The sequence below is a fragment of the Scyliorhinus canicula genome, chromosome 30 (assembly GCF_902713615.1).
Source record: "Scyliorhinus canicula chromosome 30, sScyCan1.1, whole genome shotgun sequence".
NCBI lineage: Eukaryota > Metazoa > Chordata > Chondrichthyes > Carcharhiniformes > Scyliorhinidae > Scyliorhinus > Scyliorhinus canicula.
Window position 1 is genome coordinate 15,074,937 of NC_052175.1, and position 16,637 is coordinate 15,091,573.

General features: G+C 55.1%; 1 protein-coding gene across 1 annotated transcript in view; it reads right to left on the reverse strand.

Moving 5' to 3' along the window:
- Nucleotides 1-3,723: 3,723 nt before the first annotated feature.
- Nucleotides 3,724-16,637, reverse strand: part of rnf115 (ring finger protein 115) — a 35,794-nt gene continuing 22,880 nt past the window's right edge. The window contains exons 3-9 of the mRNA XM_038787249.1: nt 15,889-15,946; nt 14,351-14,571; nt 11,706-11,774; nt 9,354-9,426; nt 7,764-7,857; nt 4,869-4,984; nt 3,724-4,004 (exon numbers count right to left, since the gene is read on the reverse strand). Of these exons, the coding sequence (XP_038643177.1) occupies nt 3,873-4,004; nt 4,869-4,984; nt 7,764-7,857; nt 9,354-9,426; nt 11,706-11,774; nt 14,351-14,571; nt 15,889-15,946 (763 nt within the window). The 3' untranslated portion in view covers nt 3,724-3,872. The remainder of the gene's footprint in view (nt 4,005-4,868; nt 4,985-7,763; nt 7,858-9,353; nt 9,427-11,705; nt 11,775-14,350; nt 14,572-15,888; nt 15,947-16,637) is intronic.

The window sequence follows — 16,637 nt, forward strand, 5'->3', positions numbered from 1 at the left end:
ACACCCCAGGGTTCCAAAAGAGATAGCGGAGGAGATTATGGAGGCATTAGTGATGATCTTTCAGGAATCACTGGAGGCAGGAAGGGTCCCAGAGGACTGGAAGGTGGCGAATGTAACACCACTGTTTAAGAAGGGAGGGAGGCAGAAGATGGGAAATTATAGGCTGGTTGGCCTGACTTCGGTCACTGATAAGATTTTAGAGTCTGTTATTAAAGATGAGATTGCAGAGTACTTGGAAGTGCATGGTAAAATAGGACTGAGTCAGCACGGCTTTGTCAAAGGGAGGTCATGTCTGACAAATCTGTTAGAGTTCTTTGAGGAGGTAACAAGGAAGTTAGACAAAGGAGAACCAGAGGACGTGATTTATTTATATTTCCAGAAGGCCTTTGACAAGGTGCCGCATAGGAGACTGTTAAATGAGTTAAGGGCCCATGGTGTTCAGGGTAAGATCCTGGCATGGATAGAGGATTGGCTGGTTGGCAGAAGGCAGAGAGTGGGGGTAAAGGGGTCTTTTTCAGGATGGCAGCCGGTGACTAGTGGGTGTGCCTCAGGGGTCTGTGCTGGGACCTCAACTTTTCACAATGTACAGTAACGATCTGGAAGAAGGTACTGAAGGCACTGTTCCTAAGTTTGCAGATGATACAAAGATCTGTAGAGGGACAGGTAGCATTGAGGAAGCAGGGGGGCTGCAGAAGGATTTGGACAAGCTAGGAGAACGGGCAATGAAGTGGCAGGTGGAATACAATGAGGAAAAGTGGGAGGTTATGCACTTTGGAAAGAGGAATGGAGGTATAAAGTATTTTCTAAATGGGGAGATGCTTCGGAAAGCAGAAGCACAAAGGGACTTGGGAGTCCTTGTCACGATTCTCTTAAGGTTAATGTGCAGGTTCGGTCGGCAGTTAGGAAGGCAAATGCAATGTTAGCATTTCGAAAGGGCTAGAATAGAAGACCAGGGATTTACTTTTGAGGCTGTATAAGGCTCTGGTCAGACACCATTTGGAGGATTGTGAGCAGTTTTGGGCCCTGTATCTAAGGAAGGATGTTCTTGATTAATAAGGGGATCAGGGGTTATGGGGAGAAGGCAGGAGAATGGGGATGGGAAAATATCAGCCATGATTGAATGGCGGAGCAGACTCGATGGGCCGAGTGGCCTAATTCTGCTCCTTATGGTCTTGGGTCTTATGTTGAATCTCCGTTGGACACACCCTATTGAAGAGCTGTGACCATGACCAGGTATCTGGTGACTCTCGGTGTTTGTAAATCTGTCCCCCAGGAAGAATCAGTGCTTGTGGAGACAGACTGAGGGAGATTAGCAGGAGGAAGGCCATATTAAATTTGCACAGCTCTGCTCGCCAGAGTTCGGATGCCCTGGATTTCTGACCTGCTGTAATATTACTGCCCATTAGGGAATGCAGTGAAGCTGCCGCTGGTCCCAGACTCGGGAGAGCCAGAGGAAACGTACCGCCCTTCGAACTGTTTCCTGGTTCCTGAATTCCATTGTTTCCCCAGCCTGTGACCCACCGCTACGCCAGTTATTAGAGGATGTCTAACTGCAGGAATTGCACAGGCTGCCCGAGGTGGCCAAGATACCTGGCTGCAAGGACAAGGGACGACGCCGAAACCGCCTTCGGTGAAGGGCCAGGGAAGCGAATCCCCGCCGGAATCAGACGTCGCTTTTGCGACGCTCCGCGCCCTCCAAAGTGACGTGTTCTCCGAGCGCGCAGCGCCACGTATCGACGGCCTCAGGCCATTGCTGAGGCCTGCCCCCCCCCGATGCTCCGCCCCCCCCGACGGTGGGGTCTTTCACCGTCCCACCCCATCGGGAACTCGGTGTGGCGGCTGTGGGATCCAGCGCCGCCGTAGCCGGGGGAGGGCCGATCCGCGGGCAGGGTGGGGACCTTCGGGGCTGGGGGCACTGTGTGGGGGGGGGGGGGGGGGGGGGGGGGGGATGGTCCGGGGGGCACGCGAGCCTGCTGGAGTGGGGGAGGACTATTTCGCAGGCTGGGTCCGCGATCAGCCTCCGCCATGAAGCCCGGCGTGGCAGCTGCAGGCCGCCGCTGTGCGCAGACAGGGGTCCCGGCAATGCTCCGGGATGTATCGGCTGCTCGAGCCGGGTGCTCTAAGCTGCCTCCCTCCTAGCCTCCAGCAAAACCGGGAGTCGGTGGCCGTTTTGCACCAGTTCTACTTCCACCGTTCCCACGCCCGGCGTGGGGGCAGAGCCCAGAACTGGAGAATCCAGCGCAGGGTGCTTACAGGGGGGGGGCTAGAGAGGCAAAACGGTGGGAAAACCAGCCCCCACGAGACAGCTCTTCGAATCAATCCCAGATCGGCTCGCACAGGAAGGGGGGATTTTGAGAACTGACTCAAGGCGGAATGATTGGGGGCGGGGCGGTTCCTGGATCCCGCAATGTCTGAATGAATTAGGCAGGTGATATATTCTCCGATTGGCCGGCTGGTAAAGGTCAGAGGACGGGGCGGGGAAACAGGCAGCGTCTCAGATCCCGGGTGCTAATCAGTGACACCCTGTTGGAATGTGCACAGGCGTCGTTGGGGGGGGGGGGGGTGCGCGCGTCAGGATCAATTCTGAAAGCTCCCACAGCTAAACATCCTGGCTCACCCATAATAAATAACGTAAGAAGTCTTACAACACCAGGTTAAAGTCCAACAGGTTTGTTTCGAACACTACCTTTCGGAGCGCAGCCCCTTCCTCAGGTGAAACATATACCTCTTCATTCGCCTGAGGAAGGAGCCGTGCTCCGAAAGCTCGTGTTTGAAACAAACCTGTTGGACTTTAACCTGGTGTTGTAAGACTTCTCACTGTGCTCACCCCAGTCCAACGCCGGCATCTCCACATCATAACGAACAACCACTTTGCAACATATTGAAGGTGGACACGTATCCTCGCTTACAGATAGGGGCAGAATATCGGGGGGGGGGGGATGCACGGCAGAGGGGAAGCCAAACAATATTCCCTCTTGGCCATCTGATTGGAAAGGCATATTTGAAAAGACTAATGCACACCCTCAGATTTTTAAACTTTTGGTTTAATAAGTCCGAAGGTAGGAGATTGGCAACGTCAGGTTATATTTGGCACAACGATTTAGGGGCTCCAATGATTTATTTTTGTGTATGAGAGAGATTTCCTGGGACTGCGATATTTCAGTATCGACTCTTCCCCAATCCCCCCCCTGACAGTCTCATTGACGGTCAATGCCTTCCTGGAATAATCACTCTTACAACACCAGGTTAAAGTCCAACAGGTTCGTTTGGAATCACTAGCTGTCGGAGCGCGGCTCCTTCCTCAGGCGAAGGCGATTCCAAACAAACCTGTTGGGACTTTAACCTGGTGTTTTAAGACTTCTTACAGTGCCCACCCCAGTCCAACGCCGGCATCTCCGCATCATTCCTGGAATAAAGCCGTCAGCGTTCCCATTTACGTTCACAGACCCACCCATCATTCCACTGGGATTGTCTAATCTTTCACCCACCACCTCCCCCCCCCCCCCTCCCCTTTCCCTTACTACAAAACAAAAGTCTGACGAGCTTTGAAAAGTGGCGTCTCCCGCTGGTGAAATTAAAACCAATTTGCCGCGGTGTTTAGGACGAGGCGAGGTGCGAACGAACTGAGCATTAAACTATTATTTCAGTGCAACCATCGAAAAGCAAATCAAGTCCCACGTTGCTTAAACACATAATCCACAGAATGAGAGATAGGCCCCCCTGGAAATGCCATCGACTTGGGGGCAGCCACTTACTCAGCAATGGCCTGAGCCCACTGGTTTGTTTAATATATATAATTTACAATAGAAGTAACAGTATCACTAATAGAGTTATGCAGGGGTCAGGGTGCAAAGTACTTCCTGCAGAGTCCTTCAGTACGTCCAGGGGTCCCGCGGCCGGTTTTCACTGTCCGTCAGGTCACCAGATAACTCCGCTGTAGTCTGCCGATGGCCCATGGTGACCTCTCCGTTCAAACTCTTGCGGCACACGGGGCAGGTGTCATGCTGAAACAGAACAGGCCGCTTGAGAATTAAACACTGCGAATCCCACAGACGTCAGCAGCGAGGCGGCTCACTCGGTCCATTACTAACGCGGACTCTGGGAGTGCTACATTTAATCACCACACAGCAAAGCTGCACTTTAATGGTCCACACAGCTCCAGTCACAGATTGGTGATGGAGTGGAGGCGGCAGAGAGTGGCGATTCTAGTAAACCTTCTCCGAACCTGTTTCTAATGCATTTATATCGGGGCAGCATGGTGGTTGGCATAAATGCTTCACAGCTCCAGGGTCCCAGGTTCGGTTCCCGGCTGGGTCACTGTCTGTGCGGAGTCTGCACGTCCTCCCTGTGTCTGCGTGGGTTTCCTCCGGGTGCTCCGGTTTCCTCCCACAGTCCAAAGATGTGCGGGTTAGGTGGATTGGCCGTGCTAAATTGCCCGTAGTGTCCTAAAAAGTAAGGTTAAGGGGGGGTTGTTGGGTTACAGGTATAGGGTGGATACGTGGGTTTGAGTGGGGTGATCATGGCTCGGCACAACATCGAGGGCCGAAGGGCCTGTTCTGTGCTGTACTGTTCTAATTCTAATATCTCTCTTCAGGAGAGCAATACTGTGCGCGGCACTCCAGATGTGGTGTCTCGCAGTGTTCTGTACAGCTGAAAGATAACCTGCTTTTGCATTCAAATCCCCTCACAATAAACGGGAATATTCACAATTCCTCATTGATCGCTCTACCTGCAATCCAGCCTTTTGTGATTAATGCACGCGGGCACCCAGATCTCCCCCAGTCTCCAGTTTCTCCCATTCTCACAACACGCCAACCGCGAGCAAGTGTGGTGCTTTAGTGAAACTGTTGTTGGGCAGAAGGACTCACCAGTTGTAACCAGGGTACGATGCAGTCGCTGTGGAAGAAGTGATTGCAGGGCAGCTGTCGAACCTGTTCCCCAAGGACATAATCCTCTTTACAGACCGGACATTCTAAACCGGAGTCTACAGCAACACAAGGCAGAGGTTACAGAAACACATGAGCAACAACTCTGCTTTATTTCCTCATCTACAAAGTTCAACAGCTCCCCTTTATCACCTCCCCAAACTATTTCTTACCCCCATCCCCATGTCAAACACCAGTCCCAGTGGAGAGGGTCCAATCTGCAGTGTCCCTCTGTAGACCAGTGTTCTTTGCTCACTGCTTCACTCATCGACTGTCCTGAACTCCTTCCCCCCACCCCGCTCACCCCGCCATGTCTCCATCTCTCCCTCCCGCCATCTCTCCCTTCCGCCATCTCTCCCCCCTCCTGCCATCTCTAACCCCCCTCCTGCCATCTCTCCCCCCTCCCCCCATCTCTCCCCCCTCCTGCCATCTCTAACCCCCCTCCTGCCATCTCTCCCCCCTCCTGCCATCTCTAACCCCCCTCCTGCCATCTCTACCCCCCTCCTGCCATCTCTCCCCCCTCCCCCCATCTCTCCCCCCTCCTGCCATCTCTAACCCCCCTCCTGCCATCTCTCCCCCCTCCTGCCATCTCTACCCACCTCCTGCCATCTCTCCCCCCGCCATCTCTCCCCCCTCCTGCCATCTCTCCCCCCCTCCTGCCATCTCTCCCCCCTCCTGCCATCTCTCCCCCCCCTCCTGCCATCTCTCCCCCCCTCCCATCTCTCCCCCCTCCCATCTCTCCCCCCCTCTTGCCATCTCTCCCCCCCCTCCTGCCATCTCTCCCCCCCTCCCATCTCTCCCCCCTCCCATCTCTCCCCCCTCCCATCTCTCCCCCCCTGCCATCTCTCCCCCCTCCTGCCATCTCTCCCCCCTCCTGCCATCTCTACCCCCTCCTCCCATCTCTCCCCCCCTCCCATCTCTCCCCCCCTCCTGCCATCTCTCCCCCCCTCCTGCCATCTCTCCCCCCTCCTGCCATCTCTCCCCCCTCCTGCCATCTCTCCCCCCTCCTGCCATCTCTCCCCCCTCCTGCCATCTCTCCCCCCTCCTGCCATCTCTCCCCCCCCCTCCCATCTCTCCCCCCCCCCTCCCATCTCTCCCCCCCTCCTGCCATCTCTCCCCCCTCCTGCCATCTCTCCCCCCTCCTGCCATCTCTAACCCCCCTCTTGCCATCTCTAACCCCCCTCCTGCCATCTCTCCCCCCTCCTGCCATCTCTCCCCCCTCCTGCCATCTCTCCCCCCCTCCTGCCATCTCTCTCCCCCCTCCTGCCATCTCTCCCCCCTCCTGCCATCTCTCCCCCCCTCCTGCCATCTCTCCCCCCTCCCCCCATCTCTCCCCCCTCCCCCCATCTCTCCCCCCTCCTGCCATCTCTCCCCCCCCTCCCCCCCATCTCTCCCCCCTCCTGCCATCTCTCCCCCTCCCGCCATCTCTCCCCCCTCCTGCCATCTCTCCCCCCTCCTGCATCTCTCTCTCCCCCCCTCCTGCCATCTCTACCCCCCCCCTGCCATCTCTACCCCCCTCCTGCCATCTCTACCCCCCTCCTGCCATCTCTACCCCCCTCCTGCCATCTCTCCCCCCCTCCTGCCATCTCTCCCCCTCCTGCCATCTCTCCCCCCTCCTGCCATCTCTCCCCCCTCCTGCCATCTCTACCCCCCCTCCTGCCATCTCTCCCCCCTCCTGCCATCTCTCCCCCCTCCTGCCATCTCTCCCCCCCTCCTGCCATCTCTAACCCCCCCCGCCATCTCTAACCCCCCCCCGCCATCTCTACCCCCTCCTGCCATCTCTCCCCCCTCCTGCCATCTCTCCCCCCTCCTGCCATCTCTAAACCCCCCCGCCATCTCTAAACCCCCCCGCCATCTCTACCCCCTCCTGCCATCTTTCCCCCCTCCTGCCATCTCTCCCCCCCTCCTGCCATCTCTCCCCCCTCCTGCCATCTCTCCCCCCTCCTGCCATCTCTCCCCCCTCCTGCCATCTCTCCCCCCCTCCCATCTCTCCCCCCCCTCCCATCTCTCCCCCCTCCTGCCATCTCTCCCCCCCTCCTGCCATCTCTCCCCCCCTCCCATCTCTCCCCCCCTCCCATCTCTCCCCCCTCCCATCTCTCCCCCCTCCTGCCATCTCTCCCCCCTCCTGCCATCTCTCCCCCCTCCGCCATCTCTCCCCCCTCCTGCCATCTCTCCCCCCTCCTGCCATCTCTCCCCCCCTCCCATCTCTCCCCCCCTCCCATCTCTCCCCCCCTCCTGCCATCTCTCCCCCCTCCCCCCATCTCTCCCCCCTCCCCCCATCTCTCCCCCCTCCCCCCATCTCTCCCCCCTCCTGCCATCTCTCCCCCCCTCCTGCCATCTCTCCCCCCCTCCTGCCATCTCTCCCCCCCTCCTGCCATCTCTCCCCCCTCCTGCCATCTCTCCCCCCTCCTGCCATCTCTCCCCCCTCCTGCCATCTCTCCCCCCTCCTGCCACCTCGCCCCCCCTCCTGCCATCTCTCCCCCCTCCTGCCATCTCTCTCCCCTCCCCCCATCTCTTCCCCCTCCCCCCACCATCGCTCCCCCCCCCCCCCCCCCGCCATCTCTCTCACTGAGGTACAGAGATGTTGCTATTGAATGCTTTACCAATTGCTCGTGTTAAGAGATCAGGTTTCCCAGAGTGCTCCTCAGTGGCAGGGTTCAATATCTCAGCCGATTTGTATCTGCTGCTCCGTGTCGAACAGTAAACAAATTAAACTCTGCAGCCCTGGTGTCAGGCCAACATCTACCTTTCCATTAACCCCCCCACATTGCTGAAGATTCTGGAAATACCGACAGTTACACGAGAACTGGTTACGGAATGCGAATGAAGGAGACGCACCGATCTGCTCCTGTGTGACGTGCACTGTCGGGAGGGCTGTGATTTTGTCTTTATCGGCCGGGAGGGGTCCGGTGTTTTCGAGTTGGCCCAGAAGCTGTGGAAGAGAAGCAGTGATGTCAGATCAGTGATGGAGCTGGTCGGAATCAGCCTTTAACCTGCCCGGGGATTCCCAATTTTCCACTTTCCAACAGGCCAGAACTCAGGCTAACAATTCTACACATGTGTGTGTGTGTGTGTGAGAGAGAGAGTGTGTGCGAGGGTGTGTGCGAGGGTGTGTGCGAGAGTGTGTGCAAGAGAGTGTGTGTGTGTGTGTGAGTGAGTGTGCGCGAGAGAGTGGGTCTGCGAGAGAGTGCGCGAGGGAGAGTGTGTGTGTGAGAGAGCGTGTGCGAGAGAGCGTGTGTGTGAGTGTGTGTGAGTGTGTGCATGTGTGCGTGAGTGTGTGTGACTGTGTGTGAGTGTGTGTGAATGTGTGAGAGTGTGTGAGTGTGTGAGTGTGTGTGTGTGAGTGTGTGAGTGTGTGAGTGTGTGAGTGTGTGTGAGTGTGTGTGAATGTGTGTGAATGTGTGTGCGCGTGTGTGCGCATGTGTGCGCATGTGTGCGCATGTGTGCGCATGTGTGCGCGTGTGTGTGCGTGTGTGTGCGTGTGCATGTGCGCGTGTGTGCGTGTGCGCATGGGTGTGCGAGTTTGTGTGCATGTGTGTGTGCATGTGTGTGTGTGTATGTGTGCATGTGTGTGCATGTGTGTGCGTGAGTGTGAGTTTGTGTGCATGTGTGTGTGCATGTGTGTGTGCATGTGTGTGTGCATGTGTGTGTGCATGTGTGTGTGCATGTGTGTGTGCATGTGTGTGTGCATGTGTGTGTGCATGTGTGTGTGCATGTGTGTGCATGTGTGTGCATGTGTGTGTGCATGTGTGTGTGCATGTGTGTGTGCATGTGTGTGTGCATGTGTGTGTGCATGTGTGTGTGCATGTGTGTGTGCATGTGTGTGTGCGCATGTGTGTGTGCGCATGTGTGTGTGCGCATGTGTGTGTGCGCATGTGTGTGTGCGCATGTGTGTGTGCGTGCGCGTGTGTGGGGGGAAGAGAGAGAGGGGGTTTGAAGCTGGGGATATGTGGCCCCTGAGGTGCTGCATCCACATCACTCACATCTAACTGAAGTCCGTACCACGGCCAACTGGCCTGGGGAGTAGTCATCTCCCAGTCTCTGTTCAAACTACAACTAAACAAATCTACGTGAGAGCTCACCACAGACATGGCAGCCGAAAAAACAGCAAACGCAGAAAGCATTCAGGTTAAGGAAATAGTAAGAGGAACAAACAATAAAAAAAGGAATTGGATAGGATGAGAGATGCAGGGACGAAGGGTGTGTGAGACACCGATGCTGGGTAAGCGGAGGAGAGAGGATGGAGAGATAGTCTGAACACAAATCTAGGCCAAGGTGACAGTTCACCTCATCTGTGACCCCGTGTGTTAAAGACGCAACGTCTTTAACTTGCCTCTTTCAAACAGCTAAAACTCTGAACATGTTAATCAAGCGCTGGCAACCAAGAACACAACAAGCATTGGGACTGAACAGACAGCCTGTTCTCACCTGTGTAATCACGGCGTCGAGTCCACTCTGTCCCCAGGCATAATCGGCAGGGTTCGAGTGCAGCATCCCGCTCCTTGGGAAGGGAGAGAGATCGGGAACATTTCACAATTACAGGAGTACCTCATAAATAATAACCAGAATTCTCAATTCCTCTCCATTCCACACACTCCCAGGATAGGTACAGCACGGGGTTAGATACAGAGTAAAGCTCCCTCTACACTATCCCCATCAAACACTCCCAGGACAGGTACAGCACGGGGTTAGATACAGAGTAAAGCTCCCTCTACACTATCCCCATCAAACACTCCCAGGACAGGTACAGCACGGGATTAGATACAGAGTAAAGCTCCCTCTACACTGTCCCCATCAAACACTCCCAGGACAGGTACAGCACGGAGTTAGATACAGAGTAAAGCTCCCTCTACACTGTCCCCATCAAACACTCCCAGGACAGGTACAGCACGGGGTTAGATACAGAGTAAAGCTCCCTCTACACTGTCCCCATCAAACACTCCCAGGACAGGTACAGCACGGGGTTAGATACAGAGTAAAGCTCCCTCTACACTGTTCCCATCAAACACTCCCAGGACAGGTACAGCACGGGGTTAGATACAGAGTAAAGCTCCCTCTACACTGTCCCCATCAAACACTCCCAGGACAGGTACAGCACGGGGTTAGATACAGAGTAAAGCTCCCTCAACACTGTCCCCATCAAACACGCCCAGGACAGGTACAGCACGGGGTTAGATACAGAGTAAAGCTCCCTCTACACTGTCCCAATCGAACACTCCCAGGACAGGTACAGCACGGGGTTAGATACAGAGTAAAGCTCCCTCTACACTGTCCCCATCAAACACTCCCAGGACAGGTACAGCACGGAGTTAGATACAGAGTAGAGCTCCCTCTACACTATCCCCATCAAACACTCCCAGGACAGGTACAGCACAGGGTTAGATACAGAGTAAAGCTCCCTCTACACTGACTCCAGCAAACACTCCCAGGACAGGTACAGCACGGGGTTAGATACAGAGTAAAGCTCCCTCTACACTGTCCCCATCACACACTCCCAGGACAGGTACAGCACGGGGTCAGATACAGAGTAAAGCTCCCTCTACACTGTCCCCATCAAACACTCCCAGGACAGGTACAGCACGGGGTTAGATACAGAGTAAAGCTCCCTCTACACTGTCCCCATCAAACACTCCCAGGACAGGTACAGCACGGGGTTAGATACAGAGTAAAGCTCCCTCTACACTGTCCCCATCGAACACTCCCAGGACAGGTACAGCACGGGGTTAGATACAGAGTAAAGCTCTCTCTACACTGTCCCCATCAAACACTCCCAGGACAGGTACAGCACGGAGTTAGATACAGAGTAGAGCTCCCACTACACTATCCCCATCAAACACTCCCAGGACAGGTACAGCACAGGGCTAGATACAGAGTAAAGCTCCCTCTACACTGACTCCATCAAACACTCCCAGGACAGGTACAGCACGGGGTTAGATACAGAGTAAAGCTCCCTCTACACTGTCCCCATCACACACTCCCAGGACAGGTACAGCACGGGGTTAGATACAGAGTAAAGCTCCCTCTACACTGTCCCCATCAAACACTCCCAGGACAGGTACAGCACGGGGTTAGATACAGAGTAAAGCTCCCTCTACACTGTCCCCATCAAACACTCCCAGGACAGGTACAGCACGGGGTTAGATACAGAGTAAAGCTCCCTCTGCACTGTCCCCATCGAACACTCCCAGGACAGGTACAGCACAGGGTTAGATACAGAGTAAAGCTCCCTCTACACTGTCCCCATCAAACACTCCCAGGACAGGTACAGCACGGGGTTAGATACAGAGTAAAGCTCTCTCTACACTGTCCCCATCAAACACTCCCAGGACAGGTACAGCACGGGGTTAGATACAGAGTAAAGCTCTCTCCACTGTCCCCATCAAACACTCCCAGGACAGGTACAGCACGGGGTTAGATACAGAGTAAAGCTCCCTCTGCACTGTCCTCATCAAACACTCCCAGGACAGGTACAGCACGGGGTTAGATACAGAGTAAAGCTCCCTCTACACTGTCCCCATCAAACACTCCCAGGACAGGTACAGCACGGGGTTAGATACAGAGTAAAGCTCCCTCTACACTGTCCCCATCAAACACTCCCAGGACAGGTACAGCACGGGGTTAGATACAGAGTAAAGCTCCCTCTACACTGTCCCCATCAAACACTCCCAGGGCGGGTACAGCACGGGGTTAGATGCAGAGTAAAGCTCTCTCTACACTGTCCCCATCAAACACTCCCAGGGCGGGTACAGCACGGGGTTAGATACAGAGTATGTTGCTCACCAGGAGAATGTCTGCGGCTGACCTGAGATTCCAGCATTGAAAAGTCCAGCAAACAGCTGTTGGATTATACTGTAAACACACAAAAGGCAAAAATGAGCTTGAGTCAGTAAGGCAGAGAGCCCCTGGGATCTCACCCCCATTGGGAGATCAGGGGTCATCTGGGAGCCACCTGGAGCTTTAATAATAATAATCATCTTCATTAGTGTCACAAGTAGGCTGACATTAACACTGCAATGAAGTTACTGTGCAAAGCCCCTAGTCGCCACATTCCGGCGCCTGTTCGGGTACACAGAGGGAGAATTCAGAATGTCCAATTCACCCGACAGCACGTCTTTCGGGACTTGTGGGAGGAAACCGGAGCACCCGGAGGAAACCCACGCAGGCACGGGGAGGACGTGCAGACTCCGCACGGACAGTGACCCAGAGCCGGGAATCGAACCCGGGTCCCTGGCGCTGTGAAGCAACCTGTGCTAACCACTGTGCTACCGTGCCGCCCAATTGATTTGTTCGTTCATGGGATGTGGTTATTGCTGCTGGGCCAGCATTTACTGCCCTTCCCTAATGGCCCCTAAACAGTCTCACTGCACCAAAAGAACAAAGAAAAGTCCAGCAGAGGAACAGGCCCTTCGGCCCTCCAAGCCCGTGCCGACCATGCTACCCGACTGAACTAAAATCTTCTACACTTCCCGGGGTCCGTATCCCTCTATTCCCATCCTATTCATGTATTTATCAAGATGCCCCTTAAACGTCACTATCGTCCCTGCTTCCACCACCTCCTCCGGCAGCGAGTTCCAGGCACCCACTACCCTCTGTGTAAAAAAAACTTGCCTCGCACATCTCCGCTAAACCTTGCCCCTCGCACCTTAAACCTATGCCCCCGAGTAATTGACCCCTCTACCCTGGGGAAAAGCCTCTGACTATCCACTCTGTCTATGCCCCTCATAATTTTGTAGCCCTCTATCAGGTCGCCCCTCAACCTCCGCCGTTCCAGTGAGAACAAACCGAGTTTATTCAACCTCTCCTCGTAGCTAATGCCCTCCATACCAGGCAACATCCTGGTAAATCTCTTCTGCACCCTCTCTAAAGCCGCCACATCCTTCTGGTAGTGTGGCGAGCAGAAGTGAACACTATACTCCAAGTGTGGCCTATCTAAGGTTCTATACAGCTGCAACATGACTTGCCAATTCTTATACTCAATACCCCGGCCAATGAAGGCAAGCATGCCGTCTGCCTTCTTGACTACCTTCTCCACCTGTGTTGCCCCTTTCAGTGACATGTGGACCTGTACACCTAGATCCCTCTGCCTGTCAATTGGGGCAGCAGGGTAGCATGGTGGTTAGCATAAATGCTTCACAGCTCCAGGGTCCCAGGTTCGATTCCCGGCTTGGGTCACTGTCTGTGCGGAGTCTGCACGTCCTCCCCGTGTGTGCGTGGGTTTCCTCCGGGTGCTCCGGTTTCCTCCCACAGTCCAAAGATGTGCGGGTTAGGTGGATTGGCCATGCTAAATTGCCCGTAGTGTCCTACAAAAAGTAAGGTTAAGGGGGGGGTTGTTGGGTTACGGGTATCGGGTGGATACGTGGGTTTGAGTAGGGTGATCATTGCTCGGCACAACATTGAGGGCCGAAGGGCCTGTTCTGTGCTGTGCTGTACTGTTCTATGTTCTAATACTCGCAAGGGGTTAACCAGGTTAAAGGCAGACAGGTTTATTTGAAGTCACGAGGTTGAGAAGGTGGTGATGAGCCGCCTTGAACTGGTGCAATCCATGCAATGTAGGTACACCCACGGTGCTGCTAGGGAGTTCCAGGATTTTGACCCAGTGACAGTGAAGGAACGGCATGTCGTTCCACATAAGGATTGGAGAGGAACTGCTCGTGTCCTCGCTGGCAGAGGCTGCGGGTTTTGGAAGGTGCTGTGTAAGGAATCTGGGTGAGTTCCTGCAGTGCATCCTGTAGATGGTACACACGGCTGCCACTTTACATCAATTATGGAGGGAATTTATATTAAAGGTGTGGATGAGGTGCCAATCAAGCGGGGCAGCTTTGTCCTGGATGGTGTTGAGCATCTTGAGTGTTGTTGGAGCTGCGCTCATCCAGGCAAGTGGAGAGTCTCCCATCGCACTCTTGACTCGTGACAATAAGCGATTTTCATTTCATTCAGCTATCGTATCACCTTTAAAGTCAAGGAGTGATGGCTCAATTCTCTCGCTGTCGACGATCATTGCACTGCACTTGTGTGGCACAATTGTTACTTGCTACTGACCAAATGTCGCTGCGTGCAAGTGCCGGCTGCTTCAGTATTTCTGAAGGGCAGCTCTGTCGTTTCGGCAGTACCTCCCTCTCTAATTCACACCCTGGGTGAGTAACGGCTGTTCTCTGCTGTACTGAGCTCAGAGGGCACAGAGGGAAACACATTCAGCTCGGCTCTTCTGATTATAATCCAGAGACCAACCATGAACAGGACTGTTCCTGACTGTGATCCCTGTTGCCCAGACTCACACGTGGGGTGAGTATGGAGGGCAATGAATCCCAGATCCTGCACCAGGCAAGAGAACACGAGGCTAAATGTACAGAACAAGTGGCAAAGCCCGATCACTTCTCCCAAGTGCTGGCCCTCCAGCACGGACAGAGATTTGATCATACACCTACCCTTCAATGGCTGGCGACCTCTCAGGGCGCGACGTTCCTCGAGATCTGTATCTTCTAGCCATCGGTAACCTCGTGTGCCGGCTGGGACCCCAGATGTCGTTCTGTTGGCCTCCTCGCTCCGTCTCCCCGCTGTCGTTGTCCAGGGAGGCCCCGCTTCTCAAGGGCCTCCCGTCAACAAAGAGGAAGGTTTGGTCCAAGTTCAGGAAGGTGTGGTCCCATAGCTGCGTGACAGAAGCAGAGCTGTAATACCGGCGGGAGCTGCTGGACTGGTAACTGCATCACCCACCAGTTGAGCAACAGTCAGACCGTTCGAACAGGTGTCCAGAGTTTGGAATTAACCAGCGTTCCTACTCCTGGTCATTTAACAGTGGCCCTTACTGGAGGGAGTACCTGACTAATAGATGGAGCAATCACATTCCAATATGAATGTTCCCCCCCCGTGTTACAATAACCCGGTGACACTCGCTGTACAGGATGATCGGGTGTGAGGCGAAAACCAGAACAAATGCACAGGGCACGACAGGAAGATTCGGCTTCTGTCATGTTAAAGAATTGCTTGATGTCCAACATAGAATCTCTACAGTGCTGAAGGAGGCCATTCGGCCCATCAAGTCTGCAAAGACCCTCTGAAAGAGCACCTCGGCCCACTCCCCCGCCCTAACGCCCTGGGCGGCAGCACATTGGTTAGCACAGTTGCTTCACAGCGCCAGGGTCCCGGGTTCGATTCCCGGCTCTGGGTCACTGTCTGTGCGGAGTCTGCACGTTCTCCCCGTGTCTGCGTGGGTTTCCTCCGGGTGCTCCGGTTTCCTCCCACAGTCCAAGGATGTGTAGGTTAGGGTGGATTGGCCATGATAAATTGCCCTCATGTCCAAAAAGGTTAGGAGGGGTTAGTGGGTTACGGGGATAGGGTGGAGGCGTGGGCTTGGGTAGGGTGCTCTTTCCAAGAGACGGTGCAGACTTGATGGGCCGAATGGCCTTCTTCTGCACTGTAAATTCTATGACTCTATGAACCCAATTTAGCATGGCCAATCCACCTAACCTGCACATCCTTGGACTGTGGGAGGAAACCGGAGCACCCGGAGGAAGCCCACGCAGACACGGGGAGAGCGTGCAGGCTCCGCACAGACAGTGACCCAGCCGGGAATCGAACCCGGGTCCCTGACGCTGTGATGCAGCAGTGCTAACCCCCGCTGGTTGCCCGTGCGGCTGGTTGGGTGGGTTTTTTAAAATTCCTTCATGGGATATGGGCGTCGCTGGGCAAGGCCACCATTTATTACTCATTCCTAATTGCCCCGGATGGAGTGGCTTGCTCGGCCCATTCCAGGGGGGAGCTCAGAGTCAACCGTATCGCAGTGGGGTTGGATTCAGGTATGGACCACACCGGGTAAAGCGGGCACATTTCCTGCTCTGGAGGGGATTCACGAAGCAGGTGATTGTTTACCACAATCGCTGATCGTTTCACGTTCACCATTCCTGGGGCCAGCTCTCAATTCCAGATTCAATCAACAGACATTTGAATTTCTCGGCCACTAAATTACCTCCGCAAATTGTGTGGCTGAATCATCGTCCAGTCCGTTGGTTCCACTGTCCAAGAAACTGAGGAGAGACAAACACAGTTCACAGAGCAAATGACAATCGTCTTCACACAGCCATCAGGAGCATTTCTCTTAAACATAATCCCACACAGACCAGTCACACAGTCTCACTGACCCCGAGACCCGTCTCACTGACCCCGAGACCCGTCACAGAGTCTCACTGACCCCGAGACCCGTCTCACTGACCCCGAGACCCGTCTCACTGACCCCGAGACCCGTCTCGCTGACCCCGAGACCCGTCACAGAGTCTCACTGACCCCGAGACCCGTCACAGAGTCTCACTGACCCCGAGACCCGTCTCACTGACCCCGAGACCCGTCTCACTGACCCCGAGACCCGTCTCACTGACCCCGAGACCCGTCACACTGACCCCGAGACCCGTCACACTGACCCCGAGACCCGTCTCACTGACCCCGAGACCCGTCACACTGACCCCGAGACCCGTCACACTGACCCCGAGACCCGTCTCACTGACCCCGAGACCCGTCTCACTGACCCCGAGACCCGTCTCACTGACCCCGAGACCCGTCTCACTGACCCCGAGACCCGTCTCCCTGACCCCGAGACCCGTCTCAGAGTCTCACTGACCCCGAGACCCGTCTCACTGACCCCGAGACCCGTCACGCTGACCCCGAGACCCGTCTCACTGACCCCGAGACCCGTCTCACTGACCCCGAGACCCGTCTCGCTGA